The sequence below is a fragment of the Eretmochelys imbricata genome, chromosome 5 (genome assembly GCF_965152235.1).
Source record: "Eretmochelys imbricata isolate rEreImb1 chromosome 5, rEreImb1.hap1, whole genome shotgun sequence".
NCBI lineage: Eukaryota > Metazoa > Chordata > Testudines > Cheloniidae > Eretmochelys > Eretmochelys imbricata.
This window is the reverse complement of record NC_135576.1, coordinates 69,163,235-69,179,675: the sequence shown is the minus strand read 5'-3', so window position 1 is coordinate 69,179,675 and position 16,441 is coordinate 69,163,235. Positions and strand designations below refer to the sequence as shown.

The 16,441-nt window shown below is 37.5% G+C and overlaps 1 protein-coding gene across 2 annotated transcripts in view; it reads right to left on the bottom strand.

Annotated features, from left to right (window-relative positions):
* Positions 1-16,441, bottom strand: part of FER (FER tyrosine kinase) — a 446,225-nt gene that overhangs the window by 95,502 nt on the left and 334,282 nt on the right. For both annotated transcript variants that reach the window (XM_077817292.1, XM_077817291.1), the window contains one exon: positions 5,392-5,515. In XM_077817292.1, the coding sequence (XP_077673418.1) occupies positions 5,392-5,515 (124 nt within the window). The remainder of the gene's footprint in view (positions 1-5,391; positions 5,516-16,441) is intronic.

The window sequence follows — 16,441 nt, the reverse complement described above, 5'->3', positions numbered from 1 at the left end:
TGCCAGCTTCTGATAAACCACTCTACACATAGCACTTCCTGAATTTTTTTAAAAAAATAGTTCCTTCTCCTCTGTTGCTATTTGTAAAGGTCTTCCAGCAATGGTGAAGCCAACCTACGTATCAGGAAAAACACCGAAACTGATTCTGCACAAAGTGGTGCCACATGAACAAAATAGACAAATTGAAAAAAGAAAAAATTTGGTGTTGTAATCTTAGGTATTGTAACTATTGTTGGCACAAAATTTCAGATGAAAATGTGATTTTCAAGTTCAGAGTGTCCAAATGACAAATGGTCATACTATGCTATTAATGAAAAAGATGAAAGGAATCCAAAAGATATTAGTTTAAATCAGTCTTAATATGAAATTAAATTTATCTAAGTTCTCCTAATCATGATTTCTATTACTCTCAATTAGGAAAAAATGGGGGGTGGAGGAAGGAAAAGTACACAAAAAATATATATACTGTAGGCATCGTCTCTGAACCAGGTATTCAAACAAGATTGGTTTGGAAGCTAAAAATAAAATTACAGTTAAATGTACTCAATAAATGCAATCCAATATTGGAAGAGAAAAGTCAGTCATAAATGCTTATCCAGCCAACTGAGATGATCCACATCTCTATGCTAATCTTGTATTTTCAATTAACAGATAAAATGGTAAAATCTAAACAATAGCATGAAATAAAAAATGAAAAGCAAGAAACAACTTTTCACGCTCAAGTTAATTAACAGAGATATAACAACTGTGTACTGCTGTATTTGTGCAACTGCTGTAAAAAAAACAAACCACCTCCTCATGCAAAAATGTTTTATTTCAGCCCACTGACTTCTGCTCTGTCTTCTGGTTCAAGATCAGAAAACTTCAAATCTTTGGAATTTAGATGAGCTCAGCACATGAATTAAACTATCACTCATATGCATTAAGCATTCTAATCCTAGCCCACTTAATGTACACACATAGACACTCACTACGAAATACACAGGAGCACAACAGGAAAACATAAAACAATGGCTGGGCTGCTATTGCACTAACCAAACTGTTAAATGACCATGCAAACATATGAATCAAACAGTGAGTTTCATACAACAAGATAAATAACTTTTAAATATAAGCTCCTAACCGGCTAAATTCCAGGAACAGACAATATAGTTCAGTGGTGGGCAACCTGCAGCCCATCAGAGTAATCTGATGGTGGGCTGCGAGACGTTTTGCTCATGTTGACCGCAAACCGCGGCCACTGGGAGCTGCAGGGGGCAGTGCCTCCAGACGATCAACATCAGCAAAATGTCTTGCGGTCCGCAATCAGATTACCCTGATGGGCTGCACGCGGCCTGCGGGTTGCCCACCACTGGTATAATTACTCCAACAGTAGTATGTTAATGGTAGTGTAGACTCAGATGCTGAGCAATCTTCAATTTCATAATAAAAACTCAAACGCACAGTCTCAAAAGAATAGCAAAATAAATACAGTAACTGAAAAAATATGCTAGGGCCTTGAGAAGATCTTTAGCATAATACACAGAGAAAAATAGCACCGCAGAAAGAGCAGAGTATGGGAGCAGAATATTTTCCTTTTTTGTTGCAATCCACAGAATAGAAACTGTTCCGAATTATATGTTATTTTTATTTTTTGACGAAAGCAGTAATAATAAACCATTCTGCAGTATATTTTAAACAAAATAGAAGATATTCTGCTGTCAGATCCATTTTTATCTATAGCTAGTTTCCCCCCCCAACTCCCCCCCTTTTTTTTTAACCTAGCAGATTAATTTTCAATCCCATGTATTTTCTCAAATTCTTGTTATTTTTCATAAGGCCAATGCCTGATCATACAATTAATTTAGTTTCGCCATTACAATAAAACATTTCTCAGCAATCAACTTACCTAACACGAAACTATGTCCTTGTTTTATAGTAACGCAGGACAGTAGGAAGGTACAAGATCTCCCATATTCTTTGGACAGTCCACATAAGGGCACGCATGCATCCTTGGTGTTCGGAGAAACACAAGGACTGCAATCACAGGGGCTTTAACCAGGAGGAGAGTAGATGGAGCCATGGCTCTGCCACACATACACACCAGCTAACAAAGCTGGCAGGCTGCATGGCATAGGTGTGTATGCACACACATGCATTCAGGTTATGATGTGCCTCACAAAAAGATGCTGTAAATTACTCCACTGCCACCACAGTTCAACTAAGGAGTACAGGGAGATACAGTGGCTCAATGAAGTTGAATCTCTCCAGAGCTCCCCACTGGAACAGTTTGGGTTCTTCACCATGCCCCTTGCTTCAGATTGTGACTAAATGACACAAATTTAGTCTTTAGTAAACATATATACAAATCTGATAATCTGTCTTTCAGGCCATACTAGTTCCTCAGCTATGCTAACACGGAGAAAAAAGTAGCTATATAATACCTAAAAATGTACACTGAAACCACTAAATATATATATATATATTTGAGGCCCTGATCCACAATTTTTCATCCTCTGATTATCTGCCAAATTCAGCACCATCAACTCACAGACCCTAATACATTCACATTATGTGCCACCATCTAGTCAGATATTTTGCTAAGAGCTCAGAACATAGTATAATAAAGTACTTCTAAAATATTATGAAAGCTGAAATATACAGCTTTTTGATATAAAGTTTACTGTCCTCCATATTTCATACCAGTAGTGTTGAATAGCTAATTTAATTGCTTGATTAAATTATAAAACTGTAGTTATTTTCTTCACCGTGTGTTTACAGGAAAAGAATATAGACACTATGTCCTTTTAATAAACCATTCTGTTTTTGTCAATCAAATAATGTGGGAATTCTGAAGTTAAAGAATGACCAATTATGAAATAGGAAATTCACACATCCACTCTCCCCGTGCACAGATACCACATACTGTGTGTTATCCAGCACAGATTTCTGTATTTCACAAACCATTTCTAACTACTGTCTAAATTGACTATTTTAAACATATGGATGCCGCAAAGCTCCACCCACACTAATAAATCATTGTTTCCATAGTAACTAATGTGACAAAAGCAAAGGGAAACTAAAAATAGTACAAAGCGAACAAAATTTCACTAATCTCTGGCATTAACAAAATGTGAGATGATGCAATGTATTACAAAGTTTTTATCACCCTTGTTTGAGAAGACCTGCATAACTCATAGCTTTGCCACTGCTGATTAATACATGCATCCCAAACTCGTGACAATCAAAACTTTATATCTCTCATACCGCCCTCTCTCTCTATACAATGTAGACTGTGAGCCAGTCTGTATCCATATATATACTTTTCAAAAAGCTTCCCAAAAATACGGGTTCAAGAAAAAGATAATTAACAATTACAAAAATTAAACAAATGCTACTGCAAATCATCTAATTAAAACCACTAGAAGATCAACCCTAAGACCACCTGGCCACAAAATTAGTCTGATTTGGGAGATAACATGTAGAGTGGCACCAAGTAAGAAGAAATACTAAGCAGGTAATATAAGAACAATTGAATGAGTATACAGGTTTAAAAAATTCACTGTAAATGAAATTGTATACCCCAAAATACAATGGTATATGATTGCATCTGAAAAAGCCCAGTCTCCCTTTCACAGATAACAAAAGGCAACCCCCGGATGTACAGCAAATAGCAATGGTTCCAATTAAGCTGAATGATCCAGGAAATCTTTCACCAGAGTTTGAAGAAAAGGACGGGGCACGTCTCCAAAAGTAAACCATTCCTTTCTGCAATTATTTGTTTGCATTTTGCAGCTGTCATGTTTTTATGTAATGAAAAATTGCTTTGCTCTTTTTTCAATAACCAGCATGAGAGAACACAAGTTGCTTACAAAGCTACAAAATACCATTTAGTTATTTATTTTTCCCCTTTTTTATTTTCTGGAAATCCTGAAGATCTGAGCAGGCACTTTTCAGCTAACAGTGAGTAGGCCCAGGAACAAAATTAAGGGATACAAATTTATAAGGACATTTAAAAGCACTTCAATTTTATGATTTTGCTTTGATTTAAATTTTGGTTATATTTTCTGAAATGAAAATACCACACTTGGATGCATTTTAATGCGTTAGAATGCTGGGTTTTGAATCCTGTTGTTTTCCCATATTGTTTGTAATACCTCCCTAAGATTTTCAGTGTTGGATACTTTACATTTAGACTTTTTTTTTGTTTCTCTGTTTCTTATGTAGCACAAGCTATCATTAGTGTTTTGTTAATTCATCTGTGCATCATTGATAATGTTAGTACAATTTTGGGCACAGAGTTTGATAGCTAATAGTAATTCCTCAAGTGGATATAAAGTAAAGCACAAAATATGGGGACATCTACATTAATAATGTCAACATTAATAACGCTTACAGAATTTTGTGAAGTATATGGTGGATTTTTTTCTAACTACATTTTTTAGAATTTATAAAACATTCCTGTAATCCAGAATAAGATAAACATTTAACTTGACCTATCTGATAGTGGGACAAATTCATACCTGAAGTAAGTAAGGGAAATATCAATCAGGTCTCTAAAAATCTGACTTCAGTGGAGTTGTACTAGGTATGAAATTAGACCATTAAAATAGGTCAAGCAGCCCAAATCTTAGTTGAAAACTTTTTTTTTAAACTGTAGTTTAAGCCATATCAACATTGCAAACAAAATCTTTTCTCTATTATGTTCCTATCATCTTCCACCCTCATAGTGATTCATATATGCCATACTAAAAAGCTACACATTGGGATATTTGGGAACACAAATATGGGGGTAAACTCTCTAATTTCCATTGAAATACAGAAAGCTCCACAGTGGGACTGAGTTGGGAAAAATGGCAAATATTTTACTAGAAAGTGTATTAGGGACTGTTTGGAAAGTTGGCATGAGTGAAAAATTAATACTGTTCTGATGCACAGAACTTCTGCTGTATACAACTTCTGCTGTTAGCCCATCTCCATGATTTTATATATCAATGAGTTTCTCTAAAATGGGAAATGTCAGCATATTAACATGTTTCTTCTGGCTATGCATGTTTCTCTTAGCTTCAGACATGACTCTAGCTGGTTAATTAGTTTCTTTAATTGTGCCATAATCTTTTCCTGCCATATCAACCATGTTCTTCTTGACTCAAATTCTCTCTCAGTGAGACATTCATTGCATGTTTAACTTGTCTTTCCTGTCTTAATGGTTGAACAACAGAATAGCTTGGAACCAGAGTTACTAATAATTGAATTCAAAACATAGACACAGAATCAGATCTTTTAAAAAAATGTAGCCCGTTTTACAGTTTAAAGATCCATCCAGTTTATATTAAGCACTACACGTTTACTCTATTATCTAGCCATTAAAGTGGCCAAAACTGTAGTATGGAAAATAAATATCTTCCTTACCTGTGTATACAGTTTTTAGATTCGAGATACGCCATACCAGCAGCAGCATCTAATGAAAATTTCACTAACTGTTTGGTTTTTAGCTCATCCTTCTTCTTTCTTAAAAAGGAGAGGAAATCGCCTCCTAGAGAAATAGACAGATGGACAATGAGATGACAGCAATGATGCTCACATTTCTCTCTTATTAGTGACGCTTGACTGAACAAAAAGTGTTATACTATCAGCCATGCTTGTCAACCAATTTGTTTGAGGCTAAGATAAAAAAGAAAATGGAAAGAATACATTCCCACCAGTATGTGGCCTCCGTAAGCTGCCCTGAATATTGCTCTAATTGCTTCCAGGTGAAAGCTGTATAAAGAATGAAAAAAATTAATCAAGTCCATATTTTTACCACACTGTACATCATATTTCTCTATGTATATTCAATATATATTTGCATAACTATGACTTATGGAGTAAAGAATCTATGGATAATAGGTTGTGATAAAAAGTCGCTTTAATCACATCTTTCAGCCGCAATGGTCTATTTAAAACTGAATATTGCAATAGATGACGAGTTTGTATTTGCAGATTTATAACAGTTAAGTAATGTCTCTGCGATTGATGATTAGGGCAAAAGTAAACAAGGGAGAAAGATTACGGGAAGCCATGCACCGCTACATGCTGATGGTTAGAAACTTGAATTAAAGTATAAAATATGCCTCATTGCAGCAGGCAGTGCCAGAAGTCATAGTATAGCTTTTTCAAGTCTAAAGATTTACATGTTATTATATAGAGAGCCATTTCTCTAGCCTTCATTCCATTTTACTGTGTACTGAACTGATTCTGGTGATCCTCTCTCAACTAATGCCCCATGACAGTTTTCATATACTTTCTTGGCACTGAAAAGAGGCATTACCATATGTTAAAAGTTTCAGCAGGGATTTTCTTAGAAGGAAATATCTATTTATATTTCACATTATAAGAGATAAACTGAGGGGTTATTAGAGAAGGGTTTTATTAACAGCAGACATTTTCTCCTTCTAGCTCTATGGCTCTCAAATATTAAGCTGGAGTGTTTGTTAAAGGAATTAGCATCTTAATTGTCAACTCCTGCACTTTTTTACCCACTTTACCAAGAATTTGTGCTCCTTTCGATACAAAAACTCTAGAGGTGATGGCTTATTGAGTTGGTTCCTTAATGAAAGCTTCCAGGAAGCTTAACCTACAGCTAAAACTCTGCTGCTTTACCCCCTTTGATTATCCACGGGCACCGCAAATATTTTGGAAACAAATATGTTTTCCTTTAATATGATTTCTGATTAACTTTTTTGTGTCAGGTGAATGTGACAAGAGAAGGTGAATAATATTTTATCATTCTTTATGTATCTTTTATTATTTAACAGTTCTCAGCAAAAAAAATGAGGGCTTTTTAAAGGAATGTACATAATAAATATACAGATACACACATTTCACTTAGGTGTGTACACATGTATATATGTCATCATTAGGGCTGTCAATTGATTAAAAAATTAATCATGATTAATTGCGCAAATAAAAAATTAATTGCATAATTAATCGCGCTCCTAAACAACAATAGAATACCATTTATTTAAATATTTTTGGATGTTTTCTACATTTTCAAATATATTGATTTCATTTACAACACAGAATGCAAACTGTGCCATGCTCACTTTATATTTATTTTTTATTACAAATACTTGCACTGTAAAAAACAAAATAGTAGTTTTCAATTTACCGGATATAATTACTGTAGTGCAATCTCTCTATCATGAAAGTGCAACTTACAAATGTAATTTTTTTTAATTACATAACTGCACTCAAAAACAAAACAATGTAAAACTTTAGAACCTACAAGTCCACTCAGTCCTACTTCTTGTTCAGCCAACTGCTAAGACAAACAAGTTTGTTTACATTTGCAGGAGTTAATGCTGCCCACTTCTTGTTTACATCACCTGAAAGTGAGTACAGGCATTCACATGGCACTGTTGTAGCCGGTGACGCAAGATATTTACGTGCCAGATGCACTAAAGATTCATGTGTCTCTTCATGCTTCAACCACCACTCCAGAGGACATTTGTCCATGCTGATAAAGGGTTCTGCTCAATAATGATCCAAAGCAGTGCGGACCGACGCATGTTCATTTTCATCATCTGAGTCAGATGCCACCAGCAGAAAGTTGATTTTCTTTTTCGTGGTCAGGTTCTGTAGTTTCTGCATTGGAGTGTTGCTGTTTTAGGACTTCTGAAACCATGCTCCACTCGTCATCCCTCTCAGATTTTGGAAGGCACTTCAGATTCTTAAACCTGGGTTTGAGTGCTGTAGCTATCTTTAGAAATCTCACATAGGTACCTTCTTTGCGTTTTGTCAAATCTGTAGTGTAAGTATTCTTAAAACGAACAACATGTATTGGACCATCATCTGAGACTTCTAGAACATGAAATATATGGCAGAAAGCGGGTAAAACAGAGCAGGAGACATACAATTGTCCCCCCAAGGAGTTGAGTCATAAATTTAATCAACACATTATTTTTTTAACAAGCGTCATCAGCATGGAAGCACATTCTTTGGAACTGTGGCTGAAGCACGAAGGGGCACATGAATGTTTAGCATATCTGGCACGTCAATACCTTGCAATGCCAGCTACAAAAGTGCCATGCAAATGCCTGTTCTCACTTTCAAGTGACATTGTAAATAAGAAGTTGGCAGCATTATCTCCGGTAAATGTAAACAAACTTGTTTGTCTTAGTGATTGGCTGAACAAGAAGTAGGACTGAGTGGACTTGTAGGCTCTAAAGTTTCACATTGTTTTGTTTTTAAGTGCAGTTATGTAACAAAAAAAATCTAAATTTGTAAGTTGATATAGAGATTACACTACAGTACTTGTATGAGGTGAATTGAAAATTACTATTTCTTTTGTTTACCATTTTTACAGTGCAAACATTTGTAATAATAAAAAATAATATAAAGTCAGCACTGTATACTTTGTATTGTGTGTTGTAATTGAAATCAATATATTTGAAAATGTAGAGAAACATCCAAAAATATTTAATACATTTCAATTGGTATTTTATTGTTTAACAGTGCGATTAAAACGGCGATCAATTGTGATTAATTTTTTTGAGTTAATCGTGAGAGTTATCTGCAATTAATCAACAGCCCTAGTCGTCATATGCTGGAATAAAATGCTGATGTGAAATCAGTTCTGTTTTACATGACATATAACTTCATGCATTATATCTGCATAAAGGTTACAAGCTCAATGCTCAAGTGCATGCAGTACTGGCTGGGCACAACTGGGGGAGAAGAGGAGAATCACAGCTGATTGTGGTTCTCCATTCCAGGGCTCACCAAGGGTTGGTATGGTGCAGTTTGGACCAGTGGTTCTCCACCTGTGGTCTGCAGACCCCTGGAGCAGTCCACGGATTGTGTACAAGACTTGGAATGAAAACTGTCTGAACAGATTTCAACTATATATATATACATACATACACACACACACACACATATACATACATACATACAACAGATTTCTAAAGGGGTCTGGACCTCCATTTGCAATTTCCAAAAGGCTCCACACCACCATTCTAAATTTTTCCGGTGTCATCAAATGAAAAAAGGTTGAGAACCACTAGTTTAGAGCAGCAATGAAGTTTTGCTAAACTATGCTCATCTGACCCATGGCCCCTAAGTGTAGGTGCACACTGCAATAAAACACCTATGGCTGACAATGGCAGGGGCCTAGGCTTGCAGAAGTTGGACTGCCAGGCTATAAAAGTGCAGTGTAGACATCCAGGCTCAGGAACCCTGCAAGGAAGAAGGGATCCAGAGCCAGGGATCCATCCCAAGTCTCAGCAGCCCCGCAGCCTGACCCCTAGAAGCACAAGTCAGCTGATCTGGGCCAGCCATGGGTGTTTTATTGCAGTGTAGACATATTCTAAGGATCTATCTTTGCAAATTTCCAGATACTGCATTTTAAGTTCTAATGAAAGATGAAAAAAACCAGAATAGCTAAAGCCTGGCTAAGTACTGACTGAAGACTAAGGGTATGATCAACTCTATGGAATAAGAGTCAAAACACAAGAATCATTCAAGAGGGTGCACTACAAATAGGAAAAATGGGATGAAACTAAGAATGAAAAATGTATGCTGAATATTTACAAAAAACATCCTGCCAGTGAATTCTATTAGACTATAAAATAATCTCCCAAGTAAAGTGGAAGAAGCCCCATCATTTGGGCACACTTAAAGTTAAACTGGATAATGCACTAGTACATGTATGGCCAAGTAGGTCTTTTCCATCTATAAGGCTCTGTCTACACCACAGAACATACAGTGGCGGGAGTGCGTCGCAGTAGCACTTGTGGAGACACGCTAAGCTGATGCGAAAGAACTCTCCCATCAGCTTCATAACTCCTGCCTCCATGACAGGTGATAGCTATGTCCATGCGAGAAGCTATCCCGCCGACGTAGCACTGTCTACACCAGTGCTTAGGTCAGTGTAACTTACATCGCTCGGGGTGTTGATTATTCACACCCCTGAGCAATGTAAATTATACCGAAGTAACCTGTAGTGTAGACAAGGTCTAATTTTTGTCATTCTTTGTCTTGAAATCAGGACCTGTCAAATAAAGCAGGATGTAACAAATTCACAGAAAAAGTATACAACAAATAACTTTCTTTATAATTCTATAAATAAAAAAGAGCTGCTGTCTCAATCCTAACTAAAAACTAAACTAAAATCCTAACAAAACTAAATCCTAATGACCTAGAGCTAGAGATCAAATATTATTAGACATTTTAAAATAAAGAGAATTAAATGGATGCCAGGTTTATCTATATTTCATCTAATATTTTCTGGTTGATGGAAAGCAGGTGCTGACAGAGAACAGTCTGATAACCATTCCATCAGTAAAGGTGGCCTCCTTCCGATACTGTAATAGCATCTTTCTAGTCATAGCACAGGCTTGTAAATCGTCTTCAAGAAAAAGTAGTAAGAATAAGAACTACTGTGTTTGTATTTAACAATAAAACATTTTGTTTACATATGGAACACTAATTATCGGTGTAAGGAAATATATTTTTTTTTTAATAATTTAATGATAGTATTTATGGAAACCATGAGTTTCTTTAAATTACTGATACAATAGAGTAAAAATATTTATAGCACTGTTCACACATAGTGACTCAAAGCACTTTATAATAACAAAAATACCAAATAACTAAAAATATTAAACAAATACCAGAATGAAAAGATGTCTTCAGTCTAGAAGATTTAGAATAATAGAGAGATTCAGAATTCCCAACTATTTATTGAAGGAAGTACAAGACGACAAAGCCCTGGCCACAAATGAATTAACTGGAATTGAATATGGGAAAGAAAGAAGCTTCTGCTTGAGGCACCACACTGAAGATGAAGGCACATAGGAGGAGGTTAGCAAGTCCAAAATATAAAGGGTCTGTCCACACAAAGCCCCCTAAAGTAATTGCCATGAGTTTAAAATCAACCCAGGACACTACAGGAAGCCTGCATATGGTCTCTATGACAAGAGTAGTGTTCTGGACTGACTTGGTCCCAGTGAAGGCCCTAACTGCTGAAGTCTCAATAAGCTGAAAACATCTGGTCAGTTTAAAAAAGTCCAGAAAACCATGGCACAAGTTTCAGCTTTGCTGTTCTTGAAAAAGGAATTAATGTTGCCAAATAAACTTTGGAGAGGAACGGGCACACTCCAGTAACAGTCCTAAAATGATGAAAATAATATTTAATGATGTTTTTATTGTGTTCCAACATGGTTACCCCACAATTCAAGAGTCTGAAGAAACACACACATATGGGGGACCCCTCAAGATGCAAAATTATAGATGGTATAAAATGTAGCAATCATTTTGGGAATTTCAGTTCGATCAGTGTTTAATCTGGAGGGAATTCGTTGACATTTATAAATTCACAGGTGAAAGCCATCAGCTAATGTTCAGTCTCTGAAAAGATCCAAATATTTCACTTAACTGCACTAAGATACGATAAACCTAAAAACTGAGTCAGCCAAAATGTAAATATTAAACAAGCTAAATTGGAGCACTTAGAGAATCTCAATACTATCCAAAAATTGATTCAATAGAACATATTAATTAAATTAAATATGTTTAGAAAAACAGGATATAAACCACTCCAGTGGACCTTTCCGAACAAACTGATGAAACTCTAACTGAAATTGCTTATAGAAGCTAGCTGCACAGAGATTTAAAAGTAGTACAGTAAGTGTGAAATGTGAGAAAAATATAAAGTGAGAAGATGATAGTTACAGACTCTGGCCACAGCTGACATTTCAATGTTAATAATTACCTCATTATTGTAATCTTCATCCTCCCTTTCCCTTATTGTCCCCCCTTTTGGTTGTCTCTCTAATGAGGCATCTCTAAAATTAGATTGCAAACCCTTCTGGTAGGTACTGTGGCTTTTATTCTGTAAAGCGTCATGAACACTTTTGGATACTGTACAAAGATAAAAGTAATAATAAAATGCTACTATATTTTGGCAGTGCAACTTTCTTCTCCAGCCCCTTTGAGAAAACTAAATTAGAAATTGGATTATAATCAACAAAATCATTGTGGGTGTAGTTGGGCACTTATCTATGTTTGAAAAAATGTCCACTACTTGAAAAGGAACAAAAAAACAACCAAAGCAGTTTAGTTCACAGTTTTGTTAAAAACAAACAACAAAAGTCCAGTATTCACCAACAAATGACCCATGCAGGCCAAGAATTAAATATATATAGGAGAAAATGACAAAAGAACAGACATAGAAGAGAAACGTCTATGCAGGTCGGAGAAGGTGACCAAAGTACAAGAGTCTAAAGAGGAAACTATTCAATAGGAAACAATAATCATATGTGTTATTTGTATTACTAAAATAGGATGAAGCTCAAGAAAGCAAGAATTCAATAATTGAGTTAGCACTGCATATCACAAAGATTCAAAATCTCTTCTGGGAACTCCAACAAAGCAATTGGCATATTCCTTCCATGAAAAATTAACTCAGGATAAAATATGGAGTGTGCCACAATCAGAGTCTTCTTTTATATTGCTCAAAATAAATTTTCTAGCTCAGATTAGCTTTTAAGGGGAACTCCTTGTATATGATTGCCCTAAGAGCCTTGTTAAGAAACAACAGGATTATCTATCTGAAGTGGACAACGCAGTATCTGCTATTTTAACCCCCAATCCTGCTGGGTCTAATAAACAGCAGGGACTAAACTTCACTGCAGCAGAAAGGATGAAAAGACCAAGGCAGAAGGGGGGCGGGGGGAACCTGCACAAATCACAGATTTCAAAACTGAACATTCAAAATTAGCAGTGGGAGAGACATAAGTGAACGTCAAATATGTTTCTAATTATGAATGAGCTCAAATATAAATGTGAACAAGAGTTGAAAGATCCAAAAAAAAAAAGGGGGGAGGGGGCGAATAATGCATGAAAAGATCTGTATAGATCAAAACGAATACAAAAATTACCCATACAAGTGAGTTATTGTTCTCCACAATTGATATGGAACAAAACTCTGCTACCTCCTGTAACAAGCTACTAAAGATAATTAGATGTCAAAAGTAAATAATAATAATAAGATATTCATCTGAAGAAAAGGAGCTAGCCAAAACTGTACACACAATTGGGAATTATAAATCAAGGCCAGAACACTTCTCTTTCCACATTGGCAGATGACATGTCTAAAAATATAAGCTACAGTGTTCTGCAGAATTTCCCCATTAATAAGCCACAACTTTAGATTCCTTAGAGTCTTTTTTAGGAAACTACCTCAAAATACTGTTTACTTTACAGCTATTAAATATTTTAATCAGCATTGTCAAGGTCATCATTGCATTAGTAACCAGAATTTTTGGAGGTATTTACAAGGAAGAAACTTGGAGATATTTTAAAAAAATCAGATTCCAAAATTGAATGTATTCTGCACAATCAACAAGACCTCTTTACGAACAGTTTCTCTGGCACCAAGTAAAAGCAAATTTCTAAAGTCGGTCTTTCAACCCCAGCAAGGTGCTCTGAAACACAGTATGCTGAAGAGAAGGTTACTCACTTTGTGCAGTAAGTGAGGTTCTTCGAGATGTGCCCCCCCGTGGGTACTCCACTCCAGGTGTTGGGGCATCCCTGTGCCTTTGCTCAGAGAATTTTAGTAGCAGTGCCCATCCGGGTCACGCATGTGTGGTGCCTGCTTTGACGCGCCGCTGGAGCTTCATCTAGTATGTGCGCAACATGTACCCCTCAGTTCCTTCTCTACCGCAGAATCTACCATTTGAACTCCGAAGTAGAGGGGAGTAGGGTGGATAATGGAGCACTCAAAGGGACACACATTTCAAAGAACGCCAGGTACTGCACAAGGTGAGTAACCTTCTCTTCTTCAAATGATGTCCCTGTGGGTGCTCCACTCCAGGTGACTGTAGAGTGGGAGGGATTTCAGAGTCGGTAGGTTTTGAGCGAAGATAACAAATCTCGGCCCAGCCGTGTATCTGCCTCTAAGCCTTATGTCAGGTTTCAGAGTAACAGCCGTGTTAGTCTGTATTCGCAAAAAGAAAAGGAGTACTTGTGGCACCTTAGAGACTAACCAATTTATTGAGAATAAGCTTTCGTGAGCTACAGCTCACTTCATTGGATGCATACTGAAGATGTTTTTATACACACAAACCAAGAAAAAATGGGTGTTTATCACTACAAAAGGTTTTCTCTCCCCCCCCACACCCTACTCTCCTGCTGGTAATAGCTTATCTAAAGTGATCACTCTCCTTACAATGTGTATGATAATCAAGGTGGGCCATTTCCAGCACAGATCCAGCGTTTAACAAGAACGTCTGAGGAACGAAGGGGTGTGGGGGGGAATATGACTCAACCATTCCCAGTCTCTATTCAAGCCTAAGTTAATTGTATCCAATTTGCAAATTAATTCCAATTCAGCAGTCTCTCGTTGGAGTCTGTTTTCGAAGTTTTTTTGTTGAAGGATAGTCACTTTGAGATCAGAAATCGAGTGACCAGAGAGATTGAAGTGTTCTCTGTCTGGTTTTTGAATGTTATAATTCTTGACATCTGATTTGTGTCCATTTATTCTTTTACGTAGAGACTGTCCAGTTTGACCAATGTACATGGCAGAGGGGCATTGCTGGCACATGATGGCATATATCACATTGGTGGATGTGCAGGTGAACGAGCCTTTGATAGTGTGGCTGATGTTATTAGGCCCTGTGATGGTGTCCCCTGAATAGATATGTGGGCACAGTTGACAACGGGCTTATGTGACTGCATAATGTTCAGCAAAGGTGTGTTCAGACGCCACGGTGGCAGCTTTACATATGTCTATGAGGGGGACATTGTTTAGAACTGCTGACGATGATATTGATCTGGTAGAGTGCGTTCTGATGCCTACTGGAGATTGTATGCCCTTTAGCATAGGTGAATACATCCAGATCCCATTTGGAGAGCCTCTGTGTAGATATGGCAGCACCTTTGGACCATTCTGTGATGGATATGAATAGTTTCGGTGACGCTCTAAATGGTTTGGCTCTCTCCAAATAGAACGCTAATGCTCGTCTAACGTCTAGGGTGTGCACTGTAGCTTCAAGTGCGTTCTCATGTGGTTTGGGAAACAATGCTGGAAGATGTATTGGTTGATAATATGGAAGGACGAGGGTATCTTGGGGAGGAATTTAGGATGGGTCCTTTATGTAACTTCATCTTTAAAAAAGATTGTGTATGGGGAGTCTGCCATGAGAGCCCCTATTTCTCCCACCTGTCAAGCTGATGTGACTCCTTTTAGAAATACAACCTTCATGGATAGGTGTAGTAGGGAACAGGTCGCATGGGGTTCGAACAGTTTTCAGGTGAGACCCATTAAGACCAAGTTTAGGTCCCATGGCTGTGTGGGAAGTCTTACTTCTGGAAAGACGGTTTGAATGCCCTTGAGAAATCTTTTAGTGATTGGGTGAGCAAATATTGTGGTGTTGTTAATTTGTTGGTGAAAGCCATCAATAGCCACTAGCCATACTTTTGTTGAACTGAGACACAGGACGGAATGTTTTAATTCAAGAGTGTAATCTAATAGAAGTGGCATGGGGTGCCGATACCACAGCGATTTGCTTAGTGGTGCAACATTCAGTAAATCTCTTCCATTTTTGTAGGTCGGTCTCACATGTAGTATATTTTCTACTGTGGAGCAGCACTTGTTTGACCTGTTCTGAGCAACCTCGTTCATCATTAAAGAATCATAGAGGAGCCATGCTTTCAGATGTAGCATCTCTATCTTCGGATGATGAACCTGAGCCTCGCATTGTGTTAACAGGTCCATCCAACGTGGCAGAGTGACTGGAGCACATGTGTTATGGATGGATACCACACTTTTCTTGGCCATGTGAGGGCTATTAGGATGACCCTTGTTTTGTCGGTCCTTATTTTCTGTATTACTCTGAATAGTAATGGCATGGGTGGGAATGCATACAGGACAGATGTGTCCTATTAGAAATGCATCCCCCATTGATTGTGTTCCCAGACCTGCTCTCGAGAAGAATCTTGGGCATTTGCTGTTCTGGGCTGTCGCGAATAGGTCTATCTCTGGGTGACTATTTTTGGAATATGTGCTCATCGTTCATCCCCCACTCACGATCGTAGGGAAATTGCCTGAGCTCATCTGCCAAGGTGTTCTGATATCAGATAGGTGAGAGGCAGAGATGTGAATATTGTATTGGATGCACCAGCTCCAGAGTCTCATAGCCTCAGTGCACATGAGTGTGATCGGGGCCTCCCCTGGCCTGTTTATGTAGAAGATGTAAGCAGTGTTGTCGGTCATTACACTTACGTTCTGATTCCTTATGAACGGTACGAAGTGAAGGCAAGCTTTGCGGACAGCACAGATTTCTAGCAGATTTACGTGTAGTCTTGTCTTGACTGGGACTGTAGCCCCTGAAGTGTGCGGTGTTGCATGTGTGCTCCCCACCCTATGAGGGAGGCATCCCTTGTGATAATCAGTGATGGAGGATCCTGTATGAATGGG